The sequence below is a fragment of the Myotis nattereri genome (genome assembly GCF_964212035.1).
Source record: "Myotis nattereri genome assembly, chromosome: 12".
Taxonomy (NCBI): domain Eukaryota; kingdom Metazoa; phylum Chordata; class Mammalia; order Chiroptera; family Vespertilionidae; genus Myotis; species Myotis nattereri.
This window is the reverse complement of record NC_138087.1, coordinates 79,096,893-79,124,222: the sequence shown is the minus strand read 5'-3', so window position 1 is coordinate 79,124,222 and position 27,330 is coordinate 79,096,893. Positions and strand designations below refer to the sequence as shown.

The 27,330-nt window shown below is 58.0% G+C and overlaps 1 protein-coding gene across 1 annotated transcript; it reads right to left on the bottom strand.

The window, feature by feature from the left end:
- Positions 1-311: 311 nt before the first annotated feature.
- Positions 312-13,877, bottom strand: PRDM12 (PR/SET domain 12; the record flags this gene model as incomplete). Its single annotated transcript, XM_081104185.1, has 5 exons — positions 312-718; positions 2,015-2,126; positions 10,666-10,821; positions 11,709-11,899; positions 13,655-13,877. The coding sequence occupies 5 exons, from the start codon at positions 13,875-13,877 to the stop codon at positions 312-314; spliced, it is 1,089 nt and encodes a 362-aa protein (XP_080960311.1).
- Between the last annotated feature and the right edge of the window lie 13,453 nt (positions 13,878-27,330).

Genomic DNA, 27,330 nt, shown 5'->3' with positions numbered 1-27,330 from the left:
GCGGCGCTCACAGCACCATGGCCGGCAGGTGGGGGTGCGGGCGGCGCTCACAGCACCATGGCCGGCAGGTGGGGCGCGTGGGGTGCGGGCGGCGCTCACAGCACCATGGCCGGCAGGTGGGGGTGCGGGCGGCGCTCACAGCACCATGGCCGGCAGGTGGGGGTGCGGGCGGCGCTCACAGCACCATGGCCGGCAGGTGGGGCGCGTGGGGTGCGGGCGGCGCTCACAGCACCACGGCCGGCAGGTGGGGGCGCGGGCGGCGCTCACAGCACCACGGCCGGCAGGTGGGGCGCGTGGGGTGCGGGCGGCGCTCACAGCACCATGGCCGGCAGGTGGTGCGCGGCGGCGGCGGCGGCGGCGAGCGCGGGCGCGTGCGGGTGCGGCGCGGGCAGGGCGGGCGAGTGCGCCTGCAGCGCGGCGCTGGGCGGCCGGTGGCGCGCGCTCTTCTGGTGGGCACGCAGGCCGGCCAGCTGCGAGTAGGCGCTCTGGCACACCTGGCACTTGTAGGGGCGCTCGCCCGTGTGCAGGCGCACGTGGTTCCGCAGCGTGGACGACTGGCTGAAGCGGCGGTTGCAGAAGCGGCACACGAACGGCTTGTCCAGCGTGTGGATGCGCATGTGCGAGCGCAGGTTGCTGCGCGAGTTGAAGCCGCGGTGGCAGATGACGCAGCGCATGCGGCCTGCGGTGCCCGCCGCCGAGTCCGCCGGGTGGAAGTCCTCTGGCCGCGAGCGGCGGGAGGGAGAGCGGGGTCCCGGGGGAGGGGGGGGGTGGCGGGGGGGAGGGCGGGGGCAGAGAGAGCAGCCTCGTTAGAACCGCGCGGCCAAAGCCCAACACCCACGCTCCCCACGCACGTGGTCCTCCCGGGATCTGCCCACCTTAATCCCCCGACGGTTCTCGGGCAACTGCTGGGGAGCGCTGGCAGGGGGATGGGAGGGGTAGCAAGGGCCCTGGCTTAGGGGCCATGCAGGAGCTGGACTCCACGCCACGCTGTGAGATTCGGAGACTTGGCCTCACCAAACCTCAACTTTCTCACCTGTAAAATGGGAGCCTACTACACCTCAGGGGGGCTCTGCAGGACCAGAGGGGACGGTCACCAAAGCTGAAGGCTAGTGAATGCACTCTGCTGAGCACTACCTGCCGGAGCCGCGCATGGAAAGTGCCGCTCACGGTAGCCTTCCATAAGCGGAAGTAACTATTATAACCCGCCCCCCCACCTCCCCAAGAAAAACTCCTTTCATTTATTATCCCCGCAAACATTTACTGATGCCTACTATGTGCCAGGGAACTGCGCTCACTTTCCTCACCTCAAACGGAGGTAATGATAGCATCACCGCCATGAGCCTGCTGTAAGGACTAGAGAAAGTTCTGTTTGCAAACAGCTGCAGAGTAAGGGCTCAGTGAGCATAGTTCATGAGCCTCAGATTCATCCTCCAGAAATAAGGGTAATCAGATTTCACAAGGATTTTCTGAGGACCCGAGTGGGATAAAGGTTTAGCCCAATACTTGGCACAAAATAGATCAGCGACCCTCCAACACACGGAGGCAATGCCCCACCTCCATTCCACAGGTTTACACGGGGCACCAGCGGCAGAGCAGGGAAGGCACAGAGCCTCAGGGCCGGAGGCGGCTTAGAGATCATCTTACCCAACCTTCCTTTAAAGATGGGGAAACTGAGTCACAGGGCCATTCCCAAGATTGCACAGCAGACCTGGAACCTCATCCAGGCTCCCTCGGCCTGGCCGCTGGCTCATCCTGCCAAGCCAGGCTGCCTGTGGTGGGCCCTCCCCCATCACCTGCCCCTACTCTGTTCTGGCCAGAAAGCAGAAGGACTGCCTCTCACTCCTGCCTGGGCCCAGGTGGTGGCTCCAGAGGCATCGGCCTCCTTGAACCAGTAGGTCCCCTGTGCTCAGTGGTGCTGGAGGTTGAGCCGGGTGCCTCCCCACCACACACACACACACGCACACACACGCATGCACACACGCATACACACACTGGGCTCATGGAGAGTACCTACCGTGCTTGTTCTTTTTCTGCTCCTCCTCCAACCCGGGCACTCCGGGGATCCCCAGGAAGGTGTTGTGCGAGTTCCCGTACCACACCAGCAGCTCCTGGTCAGGAGGGATCATCTGCAGAGAAGGAGGCCAGGGGAGGTCAGGGAGGCAGTGGCCTGTGTGTGTGTGTGTGTGTGTGTGTGAGAGAGAGAGAGAGAGAGAGAGAGAGAGGCAGAACTCTGCACACCACCTCACAGCCAGGAGGCATCTGTCCTGGCACTTGCCATGGAGATGTGTCTCCAGTGGGTCCTGTTCCACAGGCCATCCCCAACAAGCTGCAGGGTCACGGAGACCCTGGGGTGCTCTGCTCCCCTCTTTCTGCCCAGGCTTCCCGCCATTTGCTGGGAACAGCGCTGCCTCCCAGACTCCCAAGCGCTCCCAAGCGGATGGCAACAGAACCGCAGCCTCACAGCGAGCAGAAGTGACAGCCACCCAAAGTGAGAAGACTTTCTGTTTCTTACGTGGGGGGGTGGGGGAGCAGTCAGCCAGCCCTCAAGTCTGCAGGGCAGAGCCGGATGCTCCCAAGGAGCCTGCGTTGCAGGGCGCCCCCTGGCACTTGGCTACCCCCTGCCCGATAATGCTCTCGTCTGGAAACAGCTCTCATCCAAAGCACCCCAGGCAGCACCACACCACAGGCCATCCTCCCCCATCACAGGGCTCTGTATGGCTCCATGCACGAAAGGACCTCCCGGATTCTTTCCACCTGAGGAAATACTGGGCCCTGGGCCTTACACAATCCACTGCGCGTGCCCTGGGCCTCTGGCACAGAACGCCAGAGACAGTGCAGGGCTCCGCTGCTCCCTGGGGAGGACCTGCCCCTGGGCGTGGCCGTCAGGAGGGAGGACTTGCAGTGATCATCCAGGGAGCTGTGGGAGGCCTGCTCCTGCGTGGAGCTGACCATATGCACACTCTCCGGGTCATCTCAAGGGGCCACCAGTACCCCTGCCGAGCGGGGAGCCGTCAGGCCCAAATGAGAGAGGCGCGGCCCATCACCCTCCTGAGGCCTGCACCCCAGAAGAGCTGGCTTTGGCACCCACCCCGGGGGCACTCTGATCTGCCCAGAGAAAATGGACACCCCAGGCCACAGCTGGTTTTTTTCCTGGTGGGTCCTCTTTTTTTAAAAAAATGTTTTTATTGATTTTTTTTTTTTATAGCAAAAGGAAAGGAGAAAGAGAAACAGATACTGGTTGCCTCCCTCATGCACTCAGCCAGGGATCAAGCCTGCACCCTGGGCATGTGCTCTGATCCGGAATCGAACCGGTGACCTTCTGGTGCATGTGGGACGACACTCAACCAACTGAGCCACACCAGCCAGGGCCCTGGCCTTTTAGTGACGCAAAAGATCCGATGGGATTCCATGTAGGGGTGTCTGGTATCAGCCGGGCAGGGCCCTCCCGTGGCTTCTGTGGTCACAGCGAAGGCCCACCCCTTCCCTGCGGTTCTGGCCCGCAGGCCCCCTCCATACTGCAAACCTACTGTCTCGCACACCTTCTTCCTCTGGTCAGAGCCAGGAAGACTCTCAGGCATCACAGCCGGCTCTGTTCCTTCCCCAGAAGCAGAGGGACCAGGGAGCGGCAGGTGGGAGAAGGAACGTGCAGTGCGAGGCGGCCCAGTGACTGAATCCTCCTGAGACGCAGCCAGGGGTCACCGTAGCCAGGGGTCACCGTGCCCCTCTCCCCCGGCCACAGGGCCCAGAGCACGTGGCCTTGGGCCTCAGGGAAAGCAAGGGCTGAGAACAGGCAGAGGGTGGCGCCAGCTCAGAGGGACGGGGCTGGATATGGGGCAGGGGTCCCTCAAACTTTTTAAACGGGGCCAGTTCACTGTCCCTCAGACCGTTGGAGGGCCGGACTATAGTTTAAAAAAAAAACTATGAACCAATTCCTATGCACACTGCACATACCTTATTTGGAAGTAAAAAAAGAAAACAAAAAAAGGGAACAAATACAATGTTTGTATTTGCATGTGGCCCGCGGGCCGTAGTTTGAGGACCCCTGATATGGAGGAACCGAGTGCAGTCAGAACCCACGGAAAAGTGGGCGGTGCCTCAAAGAAAGCAGGAACCACCGGGAAAGTTCTGGAGGCCTCTGGTCATTCACAGCCGTGGCCACTGAGCAGGGGCCAGCAGGTCAGACCCAGAGGCCCTGCTGGGAAAGGGGCGGCGAAGAGAGGGGTTTGGCGAGCCCTTTAGAAAACAGGAGGATGGAAGTAAAATACTTCAAATGAACTCACTGTGAAAGCAGCCACTCTCCACGAGACAGCGCACATGGGACCTCCGTCATGAGGGCCCTGGGTGACCTTACATAAGTCACTTTGCCTCAAATGAGGGAACTGGGGTGTCTGAGGTCCCCCAACTTTAGGACTCTGGCTGGAAGCCACCTGCAACATTGCCCCAACCCCTGGCTGCAGTCCTCAGATGTACTGACATGTATCCATCCTGGATTTTCTAAAGCAACCGGCCCCCCGCAGACGGTCTCAATCTGCCTCTGCCTCTGTCTCTTTCCTTCAGGAGACGCACGGCACAGGCTTCCAGCTCAGTCAGGTTGGGGTCCACCTGGGCTCCCCACGTGCTGACCACCTGGCCTTGGGCCAGTCTCTGGGCCTCGGTTCCCTCCACCATAACGCGGGGCAGCAACACTGCCCGGGCCTCACTGGGTGCTTGTCGGGGTGCAGAGGAGCCAGGCACACAACGCTCTTTACGCGATCGATACACAGGAGAGCTTGCTATGACCCCCCCCCCGCCCCCCCCTCCAGAGCTTGCCAACCTCTCAGAGAAGCTGGCAGTGATCTCAGGCGCGGGGGAGTCCCCCAGTCGCCGCCGCCGCAGAGCTGGCGGTGTGGTGCGGGCCGCCGGCACCTGGCACCGTTAAAGCCCAGCGTGACCGTGGCTTTGCTTTCACTGTCTGACAAGAGCATCGGCTGGGCCCCCACTACTTCCCACAAACAAGGGGTGAGAGGTTCAGCAAGCCCCCCCCCTTCCCTCCCTCCCCCGTGATGGCGCCCTGAGCCCTGAGCTGCAGCAGCTCCACCTCCAGACTAAGTCAGCACTGGCCTTTTTAATTGACGATAAGAATTACTAATTAAGCATAACAACAACAAGAAGGGTGACGATGACTGAGGAGCCAAGAACTCTGAGACTGCACAAAATTTGAAAATTAGTATTCCAGAGCTTCAACATTAACTGTTTCAATACAATGCTCAGTCGTTTATTTACTAACGTTTTTTAAATGGACAAAAATTGGCCCTGGCCGCTGTGGCTCGGCTGGTTGCAGCATGGTCCCGTGAACCATACAGGATCGATGTTTCTCTCTCTTTCTCTAAAATCAATCTTTAAAATGTACTAAAGGTCATTTTACTAAAATTAATTATAAGATTAAAATAGTGATGCGCACATCCATGCAAACAGATATTTTTGTTCTAAGTGCTTTATAGTTTACTAAAATTTTACTTTTGTTGGATAAAAAAAAAAAAAGAGTGATGCAGACCCACGGACAAAAATGTGTAGACGCGTAAAAGGGTAGAGAATGAGCAGCCAGTCTCTCTCCCACGCTGGGGGCCAGGCACTACACCGGGTTTCTGCGCAGTGAAGGGCCTGTCATTTTGAGACAATTAACGAAGCTGATTCAGGTTCCTGGGGAGCAACGTGATGGGCAGAGTGACTTCCATTTTCTACATGACGCATCTAATTTTTTAAAAAATGAGCCGCTCTCGTACTATTTTGATACAAAAAAATATTTTTTTAAAGAAAGAAAATCCATTAGGAAGAACCTACTGGAATTGAGAATGACGCACATCCCCGCCAGCAAGAAGCCAGCAGCCCTCTGAGCCCCACCGGGGAAGGCAGCCTGGCCTGCACCGACGCCAAGCCTTCTGAGCCCTGGGTCTGGACCTCGCAGCCTCTTCCTGAGATCCTGGTCCTATTGTCTGGAGCCCCCCCGAGCTCCCACCAGCTGCCACCTAAGAGCAAAGACCAGCCATAGTCCCCTGCAGGCCCCCTCATCCCCTCACTAGCACTGTTTCTTTAAGGCCAACCCTTCAGCCTGGCCCAGCCAGGCTCTCCCTGGGGCTCAGAACCAGAATCAGCTGCTCCTTCACTTTCCTGGGAGCAGGGACTGGCTCGGGACATGCGATCAACCACACAGTTTCCAGAGCAACTGAGTCCCACACCCGTCACCCAGACTGGAGGGGAGGGCGGAATATCAGTGCCCGAGTCTTCCATGGACAAATTACACCATCTCTCAGCGCCTGCTTCTTAACCTTCTCGATCAGCCCACAAGTTTTGTCCTGCCCCATTTCCATTTCTGAATTTTTATAAATGGAAGTGATAGGGTTTGGGGTTTGTTTTCCTAATACAAATCCACGCCACACCATTGAACATGCTCCCAGGGGCTCCGCGGCCCTCCCTTCCCCAGGCGGTGCAGCAGCCCCGTCTAGAAGGATCTCGGTGACATCTGGGCGGATATCAATTTCCATTGTACCACAGATGTCCTGACACACCAATTAATAGAGTTCCAGCAAATAGATATTGGCCAGGGAGGCCCCGTGGTGGCCAAAGGCTCGGCTCTGGGGTCGGACAGGCCTGGACTCAAATCACAGCCCAGCAACCTCCCTCAATCTCCCTGAACCCTAGTTTCATCGTCATTAAAATGGGGAGAGTGATGGAGAGCACCTCACAGGGTGGAGAGGATTCTATTTCTAAAAGGTTGCTAAGCCTTAGCAAGGCGCCGCCGGCACGGGGTAAGGGCCCACATGGGTGGCAGGGTCATTAATGCTGCTCATTAATAAGCAGAGCCCCTTACCTGCACCCACCGATGAACAGGGTCGAAGGAAAACCGACCTTATCCCCACGGGGCCAAAGAAAGGAGAGATGGGGCTATGGGCTCCGGGGGGGGGGGGGGGGCGGGGGGGGGAGCTCAACTCCCTGAAATGAGAAGGAAAGTAGCAAAAAGACAAGCCCACATTTCAGGGCCAGTAATGTGTCAAAAACCAGGGTGGGGAAAAAACTGGGAATTTTCTCCCTCGTTCCCAATTCCAAAAAACACCACTATCTCTTATTCCTACATCCTTTTCTTTTTTTTTTTTAAAAAAAATATATTTTTATTAATTTTTTACAGAGAGGAAGGGAGAGAGATAGAGAGTCAGAAACATCGATGAGAGAGAAACATCGATCAGCTGCCTCCTGCACACCCCCCACCAGGGATGTGCCCGCAACCCAGGTACATGCCCTTGACCGGAATCGAACCTGGGACCTTTCAGTCCACAAGCCGACGCTCTATCCACTGAGCCAAACCGGTTTCGGCCCTACATCCTTTTCTTGTGCTGAGTTTTGGAGTCAAAGGTCTTGCTTGGGGCGGGGGTGGGGGGTGGGGGGGGAGGTGTTTTCCTGGGAGAACTGGGTCCATGTGTCCCCATTTCAACTGAGCCCCCCTCACCTACAGAAAGAAGCACTCAGTCAACACTGAGCTCCCACTTGCTATGTATGGGCTGGGAACTTTCTAGAAGTGTCATTTTAGGCACCTGAGGCTATAGTAAATTCCTCCTGCTTGCAATGAGCAAGGAGGGTGGGTGCCCCAGGGGTAACATGCCAGTAGATAAGCCAGATGCAAAACAGGCCTGGGCGCTCTCCACTGACTGGCGGCCTTGACACTCCCACCCTCCTCTCCTGTGGAGGGCTGAAAATTGTGGAGCAGCAGTAGTATATCCCACTTACTGAATAAAGATCTTCCTTCTTATTTTTATTTTTTATTTTTGGCAAGTAATGGGTTACTGTTATGAAATATAAATAGTTCCGAGTGACAGAAAGATTAAGAAAACCGATCACGCAGGGGGCTCTCTCCTGGGCTCACTTGCACACGGGCCCAGAACAAAGGGCCGCCTCTCCCGGGGCGCCTGGGGAGAGGTCTGGGTGCACCCGTTGCTTCCGGTGGAGCCTAGGAGGGCGGTGTGAGCTGCGGCCTTGGACCTGCTGCCCGATGGTCACACACACCCACACACGCACTTGGCCTGGTAGGTGGAATCTGACATTACAACACAATTTGAGAAAATTGTCACCACGGAAAAATGTGCCCAACTTCACTTAGTAAAAAATAAAGTGAGTTGGCCCTGGCTGCGTTGCTCAGTTGGTTGGAGCGTCGTCCTGATACGCCAAGGTTTCAGGTTCGATCCCCAGTCAGGGCACTTACAAGTAAGTGGAACAACAAATTAATCTCTCTCTTTCTCTAAAAAACCAAGTAAAAAGCCAAACCTAATAAAAATAAAATGGGTGATGCTTTGTGTTTCCTTGCCCCTCCCTCAAAAGGCCCGTCTTCGTACACGTGCTACTCGACGAAGTTAGAGCATTCCTGGCCACACGGGCTCTCTAGCTACCAATATCATAAATGATCAGACTTTTCCTAATCTTTTACCAACTTAAACTCCTGATCAAATGTGGATGACTTTTTCAAACTCTCATAAACCAGGTCCCTCCTTGGAGAGTTCTTCGGCCGCCGGCCCTCTGACCCTGAACGTCTGTATAAATGTCTATTAACATGCGTGTCCCGGCTCCGTTCAGCTTCCAGCCGCAGGAGAGATGGTGCACAGCGAGATGAAACCTAGCCCCTTTGCCCCCATCCCCCGCTGTCTGCCCGAGCCTTCTGCCAAAACCACCAGGCGTCCCTGTTGGTCTCCTCTGTGCGTGTGCGTGTCTGCGTGGGAGGGATGGGGTGGGTGTGGGTCCCCAGGCTCATCTGAATGGGGATGGCTGGGTAGCCGTGTACACATGTGAGGGGGTGTGTGAGGCTGAGAGGGGTGAGGATCTGGAAGGGTGCTCTCTATCAGAAGTGGGGTTCGGCCACCCCTGAGGCCGATTCCAGGATGTCTGCTCTCACAGGTGTTAGCCCAGCTGGATGGTCACAAGAACCACCTCTGTCCTGGGCCTGGCCACCTCCATCCTCCGTCACACTGCCTCACACTGTCCCACCTCACCTGAACCCCAGTCTAGGAATGCTCACCTTCCTTATCTCCCAGGGTCCCCCCCACACACCTCAGCTGGGGCCCAATCCCCGGCCACACCAGGCAAATACCATTCTGTGGTCATCCCTAGGAGATTTCTAAGGCCTAGTTACTCAGGGACAATCGGACCTCAATTCCAGAAGCTTCTAGGCCCCAATGCCCCTTGGGCCTTGGGCGGACTTGGGGATCTGAGTCCCCGGGAGAAAAGGGAGCTAGGGTAACAAGAAGTCACTCCCAGGCTCTGGCGAGGCTCCTTCAGACCACCCTAAAACTCAGCCCAGCCCAGCCCCACCCACGGGGCACCGTGCCTCTCCCCACCTGCAAGCAGAAGCAGGGGGTCCGGAAAAGTGGGGGGCAGACAACCCCATTACCCTGAACAGCGCTCCCTGACAACCTGCAGCCTGCCGCCGGGAGGCCAAACAGCATGCCCCGTCCTGGGCCAGATGCTGAGTGAATTTCCTTCCAGGGGACACTGCCCAGGAAGGTCCCGACAGGGTGGTCCTCCTTGGCCACCACCCCTCAGCTGGCCATCAGCTCCTGCCCAAACACTGTGAGCTTGTCTGCCTCTGCCCGAGCCTCTCTCCCATCTTCTTGAACCTTCTCATGCCCTGGGCCTGGCTTAGCACCCCTTTCCCCCCCCCCCCCAGGAGCATGGGAAGTGATATTTACCTGTCTGCTATCGCCCCCTTTCTCTCCTGAGAAGCTTCGCCCACCGCAGGCATTAGTGTAAACATCGCCCCCATGCCCTGTAAGCGATGCCCTGTAAGCACTCCTGAGCCTGCCTGCCACCGACTGAGATCCAGTTCCCATGTCTGTAAACTGCAGCAATGGCAGAGCCTCCCTTGTGGATTAAATACGTGAGGATTAAATGGGATAATGCGGTACAGCGGCTGGGAGAAGCCTGACACCCGGGGCGACCGGTATGTGACAGCTGAGACTCGATCGTGACCCACATGTCATCAGTGTCCCACGCAGGCAGGAGGAGGGACAACACACGGCTAAACCGCTGGCTGCAGACACAACCCCCTCTCCCACCCGGACGCTTTCCCCGGGCTGCCTTCCTCTGTCCGGCTCTCCGTATTGCTATGGCTTCTGAACCCCAGGACACCCTCAGCAGCTGCCCAGGGGCCTCCCTGTTGAGGTGCTCATGACATTCACAATGGCATCAAAAGTCCCGTCCTGCCCTAACCGGTTTGGCTCAGTGGAGAGAGCTTCGACCTGCAGACTGAAGGGTCCCAGGTTCGATTCCGGTCAAGGGCATGTACCTTGGTTGCGGGCATATCCCCAGTAAGGGGGTGTGCAGGAGGCAGCTGATCCATGTTTCTTTCTCTATCCTTCTCCCTTCCTCTCTGTAAAAATATCAATAAAATGTATTTAAAAAAATAAATAAATAAAAGTCCTGTCCTTTCTGATCTGATCTGCGGCAGCAAGGTGCCTGGAGGTCGTGCTCCTGAAGACCATGATGCATGGGCCTCAGCCCCACAGCCTGGGCAGGGCTGCGGTCAGGGCCCCTCCCTCCAGAGCAGACCTCAAACACAGCTGCCCTGCACCCCGCACCCAGCTGCTCCCGCTGCTCCCTCCACGGCAGCACACACACACACACACACACACACACGCACGCGCGCACCTCGATGGCCTTGTAGAAGATGCTGGTGCCAATCTGGACGACCTCCAGGTTCTGCTCCTGCTCGTTACGTGCGCACTTGATGTAGGTCATCCAGCTGCGGTGGTCCTCCTGGCTGGCGTCGATAAAGTAGCGCACTGTGCCGTCCTCATTGAACACCTGGGCACAGGGAGTCAGGGACCAGGTGAGGCAGGGCTCTGCCAGGTGTGCCACCTGTGTCCAGGCCCTGGCTCCATGCCAGGCACTCTCTCTCCATCCTCACAGCAGCCCAGGAAGGGGGCACAGCTCTTACTGTCTCCGTTTTCCCGCTGAGAAAAGAGACGCTCAGCCTGGCACAGCGACTTGCCTGGGGCCCGCTGGCTAGGAGTGGCCAACAGGGAGTCTGAGGCCCCACAGGCTCCTTCCTGCTGCCGTGTGCTCCCCATCCCCAGTAGAGAAGGGTCTCCAAGGGATCACCGATGAGACAAAGCAGCACACAGCGAGCTCTCCGGGAATGGAGAGGTTTCCCCAAAGCCGGAGGGGGCTGGCCACAGCACAGAGGGCACACAGGAGCCCAGAGAGGTAAGGCTGGCTCCCTGTGGCGCCTGGCCCAGCCTAAGCCTCTTTGGGAGAGCAGCCAGGGATACTCAGAGCTCAACCTGGACCCCAACTTCCTAACCCAGCAACAAGGAGAGAAAGTAACCAGGGGCTTGGGCCTCCAGGCGCGGGAGGAGGTGAGGTTAGGAGGGGCGAGGGGGAATGCAGGTGGCGAGGAGAAGGCTCCCAGATCGCCATGGGCCCTGCGCAAGCCACACAGCCTCCCGGCTCTCAGTGTGCCGTCTTCTGTGAAGTGAGCCAACAGCAGGCATGCTCCATAGGTTTGACCAGAGGAAAGAGGATCAGATTTGGGGGGAAGAGGGGAAGCGTACTGGGGCAGGTTGTGGGGATCCAGCAGCATAGGGTCCTGCCTTGAGGAATGGCCGTCCCTCCCCACAAGGGCAGAAGCAGCTGCGGGGCGTTGGAGGTGCCCCCCCACCCCCCACCCCCCACCCTGACCCCGAGCCTACCTCCCACATGAGGTTGTTGTTCTTGCAGATGTCTACGTGCTCCGGGGCGATGAGGCGGCCGGTGAAGGGGCCCATCTCGGTGCCAGCCTTGATCCACGTCTTGGAGAAGATGCCGAGGCCCTCGCCAGGGATGGAGCTCTGCGCGATGATCACCTCCGCCGGCAGCACCAGGCTGGACAGCTTCTGCACCTCTGGAGCCGCAGGGGCGCGGGCAGGGTCAGCGCCCAGGAGCCCTTCCCGCCGCCCTGACCAACCCCAACCGCCCGGGTGACTCCCGCGTGTGCAGAGGGACTGCGGCTGTGGGGGCTCCGTGCGCTGTTTGCAACCCTGGAACCCCCAGTGGCCTTGAAAGCTGTGCTTTGGGTTTATTTCTAGTTTGTTTGTTTGTTTAGTCTCTCCGCGCTCCGCGAATTCTCAAAGCACCCGTCATTTCCCCTGCCCTCGCCCGGTAAAGTTTAAGAACGACTTAACCGACCGTAGTGAGTGGTTTCACACTTGGGTAAACTGAAGCCAGCTCCTTTGAGGAGGTGATGGCCACGACGACACTGCTGGCCCAAGTCCGGTTTTGTGTTCTTCCACCCGCCCTGTCTCCCACGGAGCTCACCGCACTGCCAGCTCATAGCGCTTCGCTCCGAGGCGCCAGCACGGTGGCCCCAGGGTGCGGCCAGGGGTCTGACTCCTGCCCGGTGCGTGCGGGAGGCCCCTTTCCCGGGGCGGGCTGGCAGCACTGGGAACAGACCTCGGACTGCGGGGCCAAGGGGGCCCAAGAGAACGCGGGATGCGCCGCTCCCTGCGTGACCCCGGGCGCGCCGGTGTCCCTCTACGCATCCATCCAGAATCGGGGGCGCCGGGAAGGGCGGCTCCCCAACCCAGGCGAGCCCTGCAGTCGCCATTCTGGGTCTGGAAGAGCGGGGCGGCCCGCAGTCCCTGGGGGTCCCCCGGCCGCAGAGCCTGGCAGCCGATGTGGGAACGGAGAGGCGCACAGGAGCGGCCTCCATGTCTTACAAGATTCCCCTCTAAGCTACCTGGGAAAATGCCCGGCCAGCCGGCGGCTGAAAGGGGGGTTAAACGGTGTCCGTTGCAGCGCGGCGGCAATTTGTCACGCTGTTAACGTGAGCGCATTCACCCGGCTCCATTCGCAAGAAATGGCTAATTCTAAATTCATTAGCCCTGGAAGAATGCTGTAGCAGTAAATTGTAGCTCAATGCGGAGGGGACTTGTTTAAAAGGGGCCGAGGAATTCCCCTTACAAAGAGGGGGGATTAGATGGTTGACATAGCGTGAATGGCGGTGGAATTAGTCTGCACGGTAAATTAAGAGAGGAACAGAGACCGTCCGGGGGAAGGGAGGGCGCGCGCGGGGATGCCAGCGCCGGGAGGGATTGTTCGCGGGGTGATGAATGAGGAGCGAGAACTTGAGACATCTTAAAGAAAAGAAACTTTCCTCGCTCCCTTCTCCCCCTGGCTCCCGGCGAGGCCTTCTCCCCCCGCCCGTCCGCCCCCCGCCCCCGCGCCGGCCCCCGCCGCCTTTTAAAGTTCTCGGTTTAAGTGGGAACTTGAGCGGGTCAAGCCCAAGTTAACCAAATGAATTTAAAACCCCTTCTTCTTGAGTCAAGTGCTATTACACGCCGAGTAAGGCTGTAGATGCCAGGAGCCCGCCGGCTCAAGGGGGCGAGGGGCGGGCCGGGGAGCGCGGGGGGCCGCCGGCTCCGCAGCCTCGGCGCCGCGATCCTGCTCCCGACCCTTCCCGGGGCCGCGGGGTGGGGAGCTGTCCGCCGCCCGCTCGCTCCCGCCCGGGCTGGGCTGCTCGCGTCCGGGCTCGGCTTCTGGGAAACCGAGGCACGCGGAGCAGCTGGGCCGCTCAGGTCCCCGCCGCCGCCCGCGCGTCGCCGGGGAGGAATCTGTCCGCCCGGAGGAGGGGACGCGGCCGCCCGACGGCGAGACTCACCGCCGGAGAAGGACTGCGCCAGGACCTCGGCGGTGAAGGCCGTCTTGGGGCTGGCGTGGTGGCTCTTGTCCTCGAAGAGCTGCTCGCCCAGCACGTTGCGCCAGCGGCCGTACAGGAAGCTGTGCAGGATGTCGGAGGTGATGACCTCGGCCAGCGCGAGCCCCGGACCCTTCAGCCCCGTCTTGAGCACCAGGGCCTCCGCCGGGAGCACGGAGCCCATCATGGGCGGCCCAGGGCTCGCCGGCGCCGGGGACGGACGGCCGGGCAGACGCGAAGATGTGTCGGGCGAGAGGGGAGCGGAGGAGCGAGAGGAGAGGGCTGGGGGGCAGAAGGAGAAGGCAGAGGAGCCGGGAAGGAGGAGGCTGCAGGAGGGAGGCGAGGGGGTGGCGGGGAGGACGGGGAACGAGGGGGAGCAAGGCGGAGAGGAAGGGAGACGGGGAAAGCAGCGGAGACGCCAGAGGCGGCGCGGAGGGCGGCAGAGACGGGCTGGAAGCGAAGGCGGGCGGGTGCGGGCGGGTGCGGGTGGGTGCGGGTGGGAGGCGGGTGGCTGTAGAGAATCGGCGGCGGCCAGCGGCTCTCGGACGTGCGCTTGCCTCGCGCACACGGGCCCGGTCGGTCTTCGCCTTGGCAAAGCCTCAGCGCCTTTATAAGATTCCCAGTGACCCTCCTAATTGGTTATTAATGACGCCCTGACGTCGGAGGACAGACTTGTTGGACCCGGCCGGCTCGAGGAGCCTTCGCCACCACAGCTCCCCATTCGCTCCTCCCGCCCCTCCCCGGCCCTTCCTCCCCCGCCCTCCTCTTCCTCCTCCTCTCCCCTTGGGAAGCCGGGCGGGGAGGGAGGCTCCGCTCGCCTCCGAGAGAGGAGGGGATGGAGCTGGGGAGGGGGCTCAGCGAAGTTCAGTTTGCTTGGACCCCAGAGACTCTACTGGGTGGGAGGAGACGCTGGCCTCGGGCAGGGCCGGGCTCGCCCATTGTCCCAGGCCCGGACAGGCCCCAAGCTCCTGGGCCCGACCTTGGGCTCTGGGCACCACGTCCTGGACTGTGTAGTCGCCCCAGAACCCGCAGGCCCAGCGCGCAGATGGATCTGCCTGAGCGCTTCGCTTCAAACGGGCGCTCCAATCCCTCTTCTTGCTGCTCACAGTCGGTGTGAAACCATCCCTGGGCGAAGAGGGCTGCTTGATGGGCTGCAGGCGCTGTCCGGGCTGGGCCGTGACGGACACGGATGGGCGCGGGGCTCCTGGCCGTGGGGGGGCGGGGGACAGACCGAAATCCGCACTAGCCACGGGTGGCTCGGAAAAGGCTTTCCAGCCGGATACAGGGGAGGTGCGGGAGGAAAGGGTTTCCGGACCGTACTGAGTGGGAGCAGCCGTGCCCGCCCGGAGCGATGTCCTCCCAAACGGCAGGCAGTCCCTGGCCAGCCCCCGAGGGCTCGGGGCTCCATACTCAGGCCTCCTGGCTCCTCCGCTCAGTTGCGATCTTGGGAAACCCGTTGCCCTCCGGCACTCCTTCCTTCTTGCCTTCCACCTCTCTTTCTCCTGCAACCTCCATCTTCTCCCTTTCCTCCCTCCTCCTCTGCCCCCACCCTGCCCGGAGACCTTCTGCTCTGAGGCTCCGAGGCACCTGAGCGCCAGCGCAGCCTCTCTCTTGGCCTCTCTCGGGGACGGGAGCTGCTGAGCCCACAGCCAAGGCGGGAAGGCCACGGCTTCCTGCAGGGTCTGCTGACTCCTGGGGTTAGTTTCAGGTCCCCAACTCCAGTGCCAGACAAGGGAGGGAGGCATGGGGACACCTCCCCCAACCTGCAGAGCTCCTCAGCGCCTCTCCCCACCCACATTATGTCAGATTCCGTTAACAGCATCGGGTTAGCTGGAGGAAGCCGACGCCCCAGGCTTCTCCGCAGGGTGGGAACTCGGTGGAGAGGCAGGGGGACAGGCCTTCCCACCAGGCCTGGTTGTCCTCAGGCTCCTTGGCAAAGAGGCCCCTCCACCATGGGGGTCCGGCCTTTACTAAGCCATCCTCACACCTGGCAGCTCTGCATGCTGGGTTCTGGCCAGTGATCTCTGACGTCCCAGGTCGCATCCGCGGGGAGGCCAGGACGTGGGCAAACCTCCGGCTTTCAGACCGGGGTCCAGAGCCGCCCGGAGGCTGATGCCTGGGAGGTTGCACCGGGCAGAAGGCGCGACCTTCGGGCCTACGCCAGCAGAGGGCAGCGCTGCGGAGGAGAGAGCGCAGCCCCCGAGTCAGGCTCCCTTCTAGACGCCTCCAGCGAGTCGCAGTGGCTCTGGCTCGAGCCGAGGGCGCTGGCACGGGAGTCTCACCGGCGCCAAGGACTTGGCTTCTGTGAAGACTTGGTAGAGGAGGCAATGCGCCCGAGGAGGAGGAGACTACATCGGGGAGCGCCGCCAGGGGCCACGGGCGCAGCTCCCAAGCCCCGCAGCCACCCTCAGCGCCTCGGGGAGACCAAGGCGATGAGGACCCGGCCCTTCTCCGCTCTGGGCTACAGTGTCCCGGTGCGTGCAGTTGTTTGGGCTGCTCTTTGCGAACGGAGGTTTCTTTCGCCTTGTCTGTCTTTGGGTCAGGTGACTCCTTCTGCAAGCCCTGAGGATTGTGCCAATTCCAGACCACACCCCGCTAAGGAAAGTCCTCTGGCGGGCAACATTTGGATCCTAACCCCGCCTAGGGGTCAGAAGGTGAAAGGATCGAGGTCTCCGACCGCCAGGGAGCCCTATTCCTTTTGCGGAGACCCACAAATCCAGGGAGCGGTGTTGGGGGTTGGGTGGACGCGGCGCCCAGAATAGCCATCCAGCTCGAGCGCCCGCCCGCTAGCCCCACGGGTCTCCACGGTGAGCTCACATTTTGTGCTCCTGGTCTGGCCGCAGACCCACCTGGATCGCGCTCCAGGAGGGAGTCCTATAGGGAGCTGCCCAGTCTCGGGGCCCCTTGAAACTGGGGAGCCAAGAAGCTTGCGTTTTCACCTCCCCTGGCTGAGACTGCCAGGGAGAGCACCGCACCTTCAGGGGGTTCTCCGCGGACGAACCCCGCGGTTTTCCACGGAGCCCAGTGTGCGGGCACGAAAGCCCCCTCCGCTAGCCCGGGCCAGGCCACAGCTCGCAGGCCCGCCCCGCCCCCGCGCCCCGCGGGCCGCTGCTCCGCGATCTCTTTAATATTCATGGGCGTTAATAGAGAGGCCCCCAGTATATCGGTCCTTTGTGGGCAGCTCGTAGGGCTTGAATAGGCTCCGGCCCCTTTCTTCGGTGCCGTTTCCCGAGGGGCCGGGCCAGGAGTGAATGGCCCCGCTTCCCGCCCCGCGCCCCCACCCCCTTGCAGAGAGAACATCTTTATCCCGCAGCCGCCGCCCGGGCCCCCATTCATGCGGCCCGGGCTCCGGGCAGAACGAATCAATCGGCCGCGGCTCTTCGGAGGTCATCCTCATGGCCTGTCTCTCCCTTCTCGCCGAGCCCACGGGAGTGGCGGGAGGCTGAGGCAGGCTGGCGGGCCTACAGATTAGGGGGCACGGGGCTGGGGCGCAGGGCAGCACCGGGCAGGTTGAGAGGAACTCGGGGTCCCGCGGCCCCCCGGGCGGGTGGTTTCTACCTGTTGCCCCGCGCAGGGAGGAGCACGGAGAGAACCAGGGCCGCGCCTAAGCCCCTAGCGCCGTCCTGCCCCCTCTCCAGGCAGCGGTGCGCGCCCCTTCGGCTGAGGGGCCGCACCCCAGAGGCCGGGCGCACAGCGAGGGGCCCCCAGGCCCCGCGGCCAGACCCGCAGGGCACTTCCGTCCCCGCCCGTGCGCCCAGGCCTGGGTCGCGCTGCAGTGGGGTGTCTGGAGGGCACCCTGGCGGAGGGGGTGCGCGTCGGTCAGGCGGCCGAAGCCCACAGGTCCCCGCTCCTCCGCCCCGCCGGCCCTGCGAGGCGCAGAAAGGAGCCATTGTCCGCGGGGAAACACGTTTTTGGGGGCCGAGTGAAAGCCCGTCTTTCTTTTGAACTTTAGAAGAGGCTTCTGCCCTCGCCCTCGGAGGGAGAGATTTGTCCCCCCCGCACCGGCCCGCTCGCCGCCTCCTCCCGAAACATCTGCCGGGGAAAATCCACCCTGGAGGGCAGATCGCGCTCCTCTAAGCCCCGCGAACTCATTAAAAAGATATTAGCGGTGGGGGCGGCTCCCGCGCGGGCATCGATCGGCCGGAATGAGCCCGAGGGGGGAAAGGCGAAGAATGTGGATGCACCGCGCCCCGACCCCGACCCTGGTCCCCGCCGCTGCGCCCCAGCCTTGCGCGTCCTTGCGTCCCATCGTCCGGCTGCTTGGGGCTCCCCAGCCCCTTCCCGGTCCTCCCCTCTCCCGGGGCGCCCCCTCCCCTCCTCGCCCGCCGGCGGGGCCCAGTCTCCCCTCTCCCTTTCCTCCTCGGCGCGCTGGCCGCACCGTCGCGCTCTCCACTTGGCGTCTCTCCCTGTTCCTGCTTCTCACCCTCCTCCCCGGGAGCCCTCCTCGCCGGCCGGCCCCGCGCAGGCTGTCTCGCGTCCCCCCAGCTCCCTGCTCCCGTTTCCCTCGCCGCCCGGGGCTCGGTCTCTCCGGCCCCGTTCCCGGCCTGGCCCGGGGAAGTTTCCTCCCGCCCGGGTCCCGTGTGCTCTCCCTGCCCCCGTCCTCGCAGGCCGGGTCTGGGCGTCAGGGCGCCCACAAAGGCTTGTACAAAGGCTCGACGGCTGCGCCGGTGCGGTGGGCGCGGGCCGCCACGACGGCTTCAATGGACGCGGCCTGCGCGGGGCTGCAGCGCACGGGGAGAGGCGGCGGCACCGCGAACCGGGACAGCGCCCCCCCCCCCCCATCAGCAGCCTCCGAGGCCCGAGACAAAGGCGCGCCCTGGGGCGCCACGTCGGGTTCCTGGGCGCGGAGCCGGCTCCGTGTCGGGCAGGTGACGGGCACGCGAGTCTCGCTGGGCGCCGGGCCTCCCGGAATCTCCCCCACCCCGTCGCCCGCGCCGGGTCCCCAGGCTCCGGGATGCCAGCGCCAACGTCCCGGCAGATCAATGCGGCGGGACGGAGGGAGAGCGGCTCAGGGAGGCTCAGCAGCCAGGGGAGACGCGGCTTCCGGAAGCAGAGGGGGCGGGGAGTGGGAGACTGAGGCAGAGAGAGGCCGCGGGGTGGGGGGGGGGCGGGGGGGTGTGTCCACATGAAAGTCATGGTCTGAGGTGCAGCCACAAGCACGCGGGGGGCGGGGGGGGGGTGCAGCGTTGAGAGACAGGGGTTCCTAGAGACCTGTGGAGGCTTTTGAAGTTACAGAGTTGGCCAGGAGGCAGGGAGCCAGAGGGAGGAATGGGGGCGCTTCAGGCACAGAGATTGGGAGGTGGGGGGAGGTGGTGGTGGGGGGAGGAGTGGGGAGAAAGCATGCAGGAGGGTGAAGAGAGAAGGAGTTTGGGGGGTAGGGGAGTGAAGGGTGGCGCCCCTCCCTGCCCCCTTTTCTTCGGGCCTCAGCCTTCCTGTGAGTCTCCGAGCCCCTTCCTTCTCCAGAGGCCCTTCCCACCCCACAGTCACCTGGTCTCCTCGCCATCCCCACTGCCCGGCCTTCCTGCCCCAGCCCTGCTCCTGCCCATCCATCCCCACTGCCCGGCCTTCCTGCCCCAGCCCTGCTCCTGCCCATCCATCCCCACTGCCCGGCCTTCCTGCCCCAGCCCTGCTCCTGCCCATCCGTCCACCTGCCCGGCCTTCCTGCCCCAGCCCTGCTCCTGCCCATCCGTCCACCTGCCCGGCCTTCCTGCCCCAGCCCTGCTCCTGCCCATCCGTCCACCTGCCCGTGTCCCAGAGCGGGGAGGAGGTTGCACAGGGAGTGGCAGCCTAGTTCTGGACTCAGCCCCTGCTCCGTCCACACCATCACCGCTTCTCAGGGAGTCCTGGAGGCTCGGACTGTTTCCCTGTTCAACAAACACTTACTGAGCACCTACTGTGTGTCAGGCCCTGTACAAGGCCCTGGGGGCACCAGACCCAGTCCTTGCCCTCTCAGGCCAGCTTCCAGAAGTGCAGGCCTGGTCCTGGTGGGGCTAGAGGGGGTGGCAGCCTCTCTGAGGGCTCTGTGAAGTGGAAACAGTAGCCTTGCCTGTCGCATGAAGCCTGATGTGCCCGGTGAGTACGCTCATTCTGAAGGGACACCCGTGGCTGTCATTCCTATCGCTGCCTCCTCTCCACTTGGCCCCACATGTAAAGGTCCCCTGATCCCTTCAGGAGACACCCCCGGGGCCCAGGGCAGTCCGATCCTGCCCTAGCCAGTTTTGCTCAGTGGATAGAGGGTTGGCCTGCAGACCAAAGGGTCCCGGGTTCGATTCCAGTCAAGGGCACATACCTGGGTTGCAGGTTCCTCCCTGGCCTGGGTCCTGGTCGGGCTCATGCAGGAGGCAACCAATTGATGTGTTTCTCTCACATCGATGTTTCTCTCTGTCTCTTCCTCTCTCTTCCACTCTCCCTAAAAATCAATGGAAAAATATTCTCGGGTAAGGATTTAAAAATAAAATGAATAATAATAATGATAAATTTTTAAAAAATGAGTCCAATCCCGGCTCCAGTAGGTACTGCTGGAAGCCAAGGCACCCATTCCCCTTCTCGGAGCCTCAGTTTCTTTATCTGCAAAATGGGGATAATGATAGAACCTCCATTGGGAGGGATGTCATAAGGAAAAGAAACAATAAAGCATGAAAAACTCATAGAACAGTGAATGTACTTGGAATATGGAAAATATGAGCAGGTCATTACATTTAAGAAGTAACACATGACCATGCTTGGAAATTTGTGAAATATGAAAGTATGAAGGAAGGTAGGTACCAAATATTGCTTACAAAGGGATATTGAAAAGCAAAACCATATGCGAAGGAAGCTGACCAGTATGCTAAAGAGAGTGTGGTCCGTGTCTTACAAAGAGTGGTTGGAAAGGAAAAAAAAACAACTATTATTATTATTATTATCAACATTTGCTAGGCACTCACTAAATACCAGTACTTTTAAGTACTTGACAAGGATTTTCTCAATCTATCCTCATCCAACACACTGAGGCACCTGCTCTAATTATTCCCATTTCTCAGAAGAGGAAACGGAGCCACAGAAAAGTGACCTCAATGGCTGCTGTGACAAGGGGTTTATTTTCTTTCTTTTTTTTAAAAAAAAAATATATTTTATTGATTTTTTACAGAGAGGAAGGGGGAGGGATAGAGAGTTAGAAACATCAATGAGAGAGAAACATCGATCAGCTGCCTCCTGCACACTCCCTACTGGGGATGTGCCCACAACCAAGGCACATGCCCTTGACCGGAATCGAACCTGGGACCCTTGAGTCCGCAGGCCGACGCTCTATCCACTGAGCCAAACCGGTTAGGGCTATTTTCTTTATTTTTAAAATATATTTTTATTGATTTCAGAGAGGAAGGGAGAGGGATAGAGAGATAGAAACATCAATGATGAGAGAGAATCATTGATCGGCTGCATCCTGCACGCCCCCTACTGGGGATCGAGCCTGCAACCTAGGCATGTGCCCTTGACCAAAATCGAACCTGGGACCCTTCAGTCTGCAGGCTGAAGCTCTATCCACTGAGCCACACCGGCTACAGCAAGGCGTTTATTTTCTCACATAAAGGACTACAGAGATAGGTATGTGTCTGTGGGCCTTGGCTCAGCAGTTCAAAGATGAGAGGCCCGAGGTGCCCTCTGTTCTCATGATCACAAAATGGCTGCTACAGCCCTGCCATCACAACCGAGGAAGGAAGGAGAAAGGGCAAGCTTCATCGGCATCCCCATGTAACACACCGTGAGCGACGAGCAGAGCTGAGACTCCACCCGGCGCCCTGACTCCGGGGCAGGGCCGTAACCACTGTCCAGTCCAGCCTCCTGGCTGGGGCTGCTGTGGACGAAGGCCCTGTGACTGAGGAGGCCCCGTCCGCCGCCTGCCAACTCCCAGCGGCTGTTCCGGCGGGTGGGAGGGCAGCTTTCACTTGCTGCGGACGAACGAGGCATGAGGTGAGCAGACATGAACTCTGCGGTGCCTTCCGGCCCGGCTCAGCAGCCTGGTGACTGGACTGGGAGCTTCCCGAGGGCAGAGGCCTTGTCCTAGTCGTCCTTTCTCCAAGGCCAGCTGTGGGGCCTGGCACACAGTGGGTGCCCAGCCAGTGAGTGAACAGCGGGGTGGGTAGAGGCAGGAGGGCATGAACAGGCTGTGAAGAGCAACAAGGCCTCGGACTTGCCTGCCTCCTCTGGGTGCCACAAAGAAGCCTCTGTTCCCAGCTAAGTAGCACCTGGGGCCTCCAGCCCCTATCACCCGGGCAGAGCCAACAGGCCAGGGCAGCCCAGACCTCCAAACCCTGGGGCCCAGGCAAGGTGTGGGAAGAGATGCTAAGGCCCAGCCACAAATGCTCCCACCGAAGTCACGTGAGCAAGTGGGGCATGGTCTCACACCCGAAAGCCAGAGGCAGAGGGACCCACTGCAGGCAGCTGGCCCATTCAAGGCCCGTCTTCCCTCCCACTGTCCCAGCCAGGGCCTCAGACTCCCTGGGCCTCCCTGCCTCCAGCCTGTATGCCGTCCACACTGCAAGATGCCTCTCCGATAGCACCTTTATCATCACTGCAGTCCTGGTTCCAAAGCCGCCAACAGCACCACGGATAAAGGGGTGATGGCTCCCACTCTCCGAGAGCCCCTCTTTGCTCCCATGCTGAGCACTGGGTCACACACGTGTACATATGACAATTCATAGCAAGTCTGCGAGATGTGTTCCAACATTCACCCCATTTTATAGCAAAGGACGCTGAGGCCCCGGGAGAGTAAGGAAAGCCCTCTAAGCCAGTGCCCTTCCTCTCTCTCCCTTCCTTGGCTCTCTACAGCCGGAGAGGAGACCCTCAGACACTGTATCTTCAAATCCATGTGCCCTGTGCAAGCCCAATTCTGAACAGGTGTCAGGCAGTGTGTTAAACTGGGCTGAATAAAGACTTAATTTTAGACTCATTTACCCCTCCCACCTACCTATACCTGTGCCTACCCCTCCCCTCCTCTGTGCAGAGGCAGACTTTGGACAATCAGGGAAGACAGACTCACTGGGAGACCACTTATGTGAGCTGTAGTTACAATGAAGGGGACATTTGCTGCTCCAAATGTCCAATAAGTCGCAAGTTGCATTTATTCTGTAGCCTTCTGGATACTCCAGACTCTCAGATCATCGTGCATTTATTTTAATTATGCAAATATTGATTGCAAACCCACAATGTGCCAGACTGGACCTGGAGTGTGGGGGCACGGAGCAAAGGCAAGTCGTGCCCTGAAACCTCAGCCCAGCCCTGGCAGCTTCTGGTCCCTGGGAACAGCAGTTCAAGGTGAATTAGTTCAGGCGGCAGCTACCGAGAGCTTGCAGCGTGCCAGCCTTGTCTGAGCACTGAGGAGATGCCAAGGAGGAGCCATCAGGTCTCTATCTTTGAGACGCTGCTGTTTGCCGAGCAAGCCGGCATGGCCGCCATACCCAGGCCACACCGAAGGATGTGAGCCAGAGTCACCGGGTTCTTCTCTGTGGACTTTCAAGGAGAAAAGCCTCACACCCTTGCTCTGCAGCTGGTCGGGAGGTCCTCTTGTTCCCCGGCCCACTGTGCTGTCCATCTACCCACCGCGCCACCTCGGCAGCCGGACCAGCGGGCGAACACGGGCCAGAGCTGAAAGAGCTGCAGGACTCAGGCTCGGTCTGAGGAGGGCTCAGTGAAGCCCAAAGTCAAGAGGGGAAACCAAAAGCGAATTTGAAGTCTCTGGCACTTGTAGCAAACTTCACACACAGCCTAATTGCTAGGCAGATTAACATGCATCATCACACTAAATGCCTATTTCCCGCAGATCCTGATGCCACACGTTCCCATTTCAACGAAAATGGCAAGGAATGCTAAGAGGTAAAAAACCAAACACACAAAAACAAAACCCACAAACAAACAAAAAACCTCTAGAGACAAAGCAGTAATCAGAACTAGACTCATGTGACTTCAGTGCTGGAGTGATCAGACGGAATTTAAAGTAACTATGATTACTATGGTAAGGGCTCTAATTGGAAAAGCGGGCACCATGCAAGAACAGATGGGTAATGTACGCAGAGAGAGGGAAACTCGAAGAAAAGATGCAGGGAAACGCTAGAAACAAAAAACACCGTAACAGAAATGAAAAGTGTCTTTGACAAGCTGATCAATAGACCAGACACAGCTGAGAGGAGAACCAGTGAGCCTGAGGATATGTCAATGGAAATGTCCCAAACTGAAGTGCGAAGAGAAGAGATTGAAAGAAACAAGAGGTAGCCAATAACTGTGGGACAGTGTCCAGGTGTGACACACACGTGACTGGATTACCAGAAGGAGAAGAAAACGAGACAGAGCAGGAGAAATATTTGAAGCACTAATGGCCAAGAACTTTCAAAAAGTAATGAGCCCTGACCAGTTTGGCTCAGTGGATAGAGCATCGGCCTGCGGACTGAAGGGTCCCAGGTTCGATTACGGTCAAGGGCACATGCCTGGGTTGCGGGCTTGATCCCAGGTTGGGGGAGTGCAGGAGAAAGCCAATCAATGATTCTCTCTCATCACTGATGTTTCTCTCTCTCTTCCTTCCTCTCTGAAATCAATGAAAATATTTTTAAAGAAACGGAATAATGATAGGCAGCAAACCACACATCCAGGAATCTCAGAGAACACCAAGCAGGGTAAGGAATAATAAATTCTGCCCAACTGACATGGCTCAGTGGTTGAGTGCGACCTATGAACCAGGAGGTCACCGTTCAATTCCCAGTCAGGGCACATGCCCGGGTTGCGGGCTCGGTCCCTGGTGGGGGGTGTGCAGAAGGCAGCCAATCAATGCTTCTCTCTCATCATTGATGTTTCTATCTCTCTCTCCCGTCCTCTCTGAAATCAATAAAAATATATTTTTTAAAAAAAGAATAATAAATGTTAAAAGCCCAGGAAAAGAAAAAAACAATAAAAAACACACAAAAAGTACCACATCCAGGCATAACATATTCAAACTGCAGAAAATAAAAGGAAACAGATAGAGGTGGCATTTACCCTTCCTTTTTATTTTTTTGGGGGGCGGTTGGGGGAAGAGGAGGAGGGGAGGTAAGAGGAGAGGAAGTGGGGAGATGGGGGAAGCACAGGCATGCTCCTGGGGAGGAGCGCATTTAAATCGCAATGGATTTAAAAGTTCATGTCGACAGGGTCTACTTGCTAGAGAGTCAGCCAATCAATAGCCGCAGTGAGGCTGATGACAGATTCAAAACGAGGGGTTTGGCAATGACGGTTTCCCATGAGCCTCAGCAGCCAGGTTATTCCTAAATCAGCTGCACAGTCTGTGTACGATCCCCGTTCAGACAAAGCAGCAGTTGTAAATGACCACAGTGTTTGAACTGCTTACCTGGTTAACACTTGAAAATAAAAAATAATTCCAAAGACTCAGAGAGAATGAATCATTACCACCCCCTCCCTGAGCAAGCCCCTGTTCTGGAAGGCAAGCTCCCCTCCTGGAGCAGGGGCTGTGCCCCATCCCCCGGCCCTGAGCACAGTGCCTTGACTATGGCCGGTGCTCCAGCAACGTGAGTTGTGGGTTTAACTGCACAGTGGCATCTAACGAAGCGCGGAATGCAGTGATGAACGGAGTACTGAACCTCTGGGTGCGGTCTGGCTGGAGCAGATGCCCGCGTGCAGCCTGAATTCAAACACCGGTCCAGAGTGAGAGCATCCCTCATCGGGAATGTGAGCAGTGACAACACACGTGCACAGAAAGGAGTGAAGCGAGTAACACAAGCTGACATGTTGCAGGTCTTCAATGGGTGAGAGTTCGGTACAGATTACAGACCAACGGCTCCCATGAATATACATGCAAAAATTCTAAACAAAAATATTAGTAAACTAATCCCAACGCTATATGAAAATGACAGGTAATACTTTACAACCAAATGAGGTTTATTCTAGGAAGGCCAGGCTGGTTTAACATGTGGGAAACCAAAATGGAACCACTATTATTAAAATAAAAAAGGAGCTACATCGTCTGATGATCTCTGTAGATGCAGAAAACGCACTCGAAAACTGCAACACCCATTTATGATAAAACTGTGGCAAACAGAAGCAGGAGGGAACTCCCTCATCTGACCCTGGGTATGTACAACAAATGCAGAACAAACATAATTAATGGTGAATTATTGAAAGTGTTCCCTCTGATAAGGCCAGGATGACCACCCTCACTACTCTCAGTCAACAGTGTACTGGTAGACTAGGCCGGTGCAATAAAAAGAAACAGATGGCGTAAGGATTTGGAAGGGAAAATGATATCATCATTATTCATCAATGATATGATTCTTAATATTAGAAATCCATATGAATCTATATGCTATTACAACTAAAAAGGAATTTAAGTAAGGCCATTAGAATCAGGTCACTATATAAAAATAAATTGTATTTCTACAACCAGTAACAAAAAAAATAAAAAAAAAATTTAAAATATACCATTTTCAATAACATCAAAAACCCAAGAATAAATGGAAAGAAAGCTGTGCAACCCCTATACTGAAAACTACTAAAATTATAGAAAGAAATCAAAGAACTAAACAGAAGAAGGGATATACCATGTTCATGGATTAGAAGACTCGTGTTGGGTTGTCAATTCTTACCAAATTGACCAATAGATTCCATGTAATCCTAATAAAAATCCCAGATTGGAAACATTTTTGTGAGGAGTAGGGAACTGATAAACTGATTTTAAGATTTATATGGAAATGCAAAAGGCTGAGAAGAGCCAAGGTAATCTTGAAGAACAACAGAGCTGACTTACTGTAAAGGTATCATAATGAAGGTAGTGTTGTATTGACACAAAGACAGACGAGCCGATTGAAAAAATGGAAAGTTGCATATAGTCCCACCAGTGTGGCTCAGTGGTTGAGTGTTGACCTATGAACTTGGGAGGTCACAGTTTGATTCCTGGTCAGGGCACATGCCCAGGTTGTGGGCTCAATCCCCAGGGGTGGGTGTGCAGGAATTGTTATCATTGGCGTTTCTATCTCTTTCTCTTTCTTCCTCTCTGAAATCAATTAAAAAAAAAATTTTTTTTAAGGGAGCATATAGAAACCTTAAGTGCATGGTATTTTTTAAAAAAAATTAGAAGGTTTTAAAAACATTTACTGTTTTTTATTGGAATTTGATCAGACAGCTGTAGAACGCTAGACCCCAGCCTAACACAGTTTGGAAACGGCTGCTGTGGCCAGTTCTCAAGGAGGGGAACTGACAGGAAGAGATGGGCCCCGTTCAAGTCACAGAGGAGGTTAGCGTGGGAACAGGGAACGAACGCCAGGCCTCGGACTCCCCCGGTGACTGTTCTCTCCCTCAACTCAAGGGAAGGCAGGGTTGGGGAAGAACCTTCCCACATGTGCCCTCAGGTGACCTAGGCCCGTGGTCGGCAAACCTTGGCTCGCGAGCCACACGCGGCTCTTTGGCCTCTTGAGCGTGGCTCTTCCACAAAATACCACGTGCGGGCACACAAGTACAGTGTGATTGAAACTTCGTGGCCCATGCGCAGAAGTCAGTATTTTGTGGAAGAGCCGGTATTTTGTGGAAGAGCCACACTCAAGGGGCCAAAGAGCCGAATGTGGCTCGCGATCCACGGTTTGCCAACCACGGACCTAGGGCAGCGGTTCTCAACCTGTGGGTCGCGA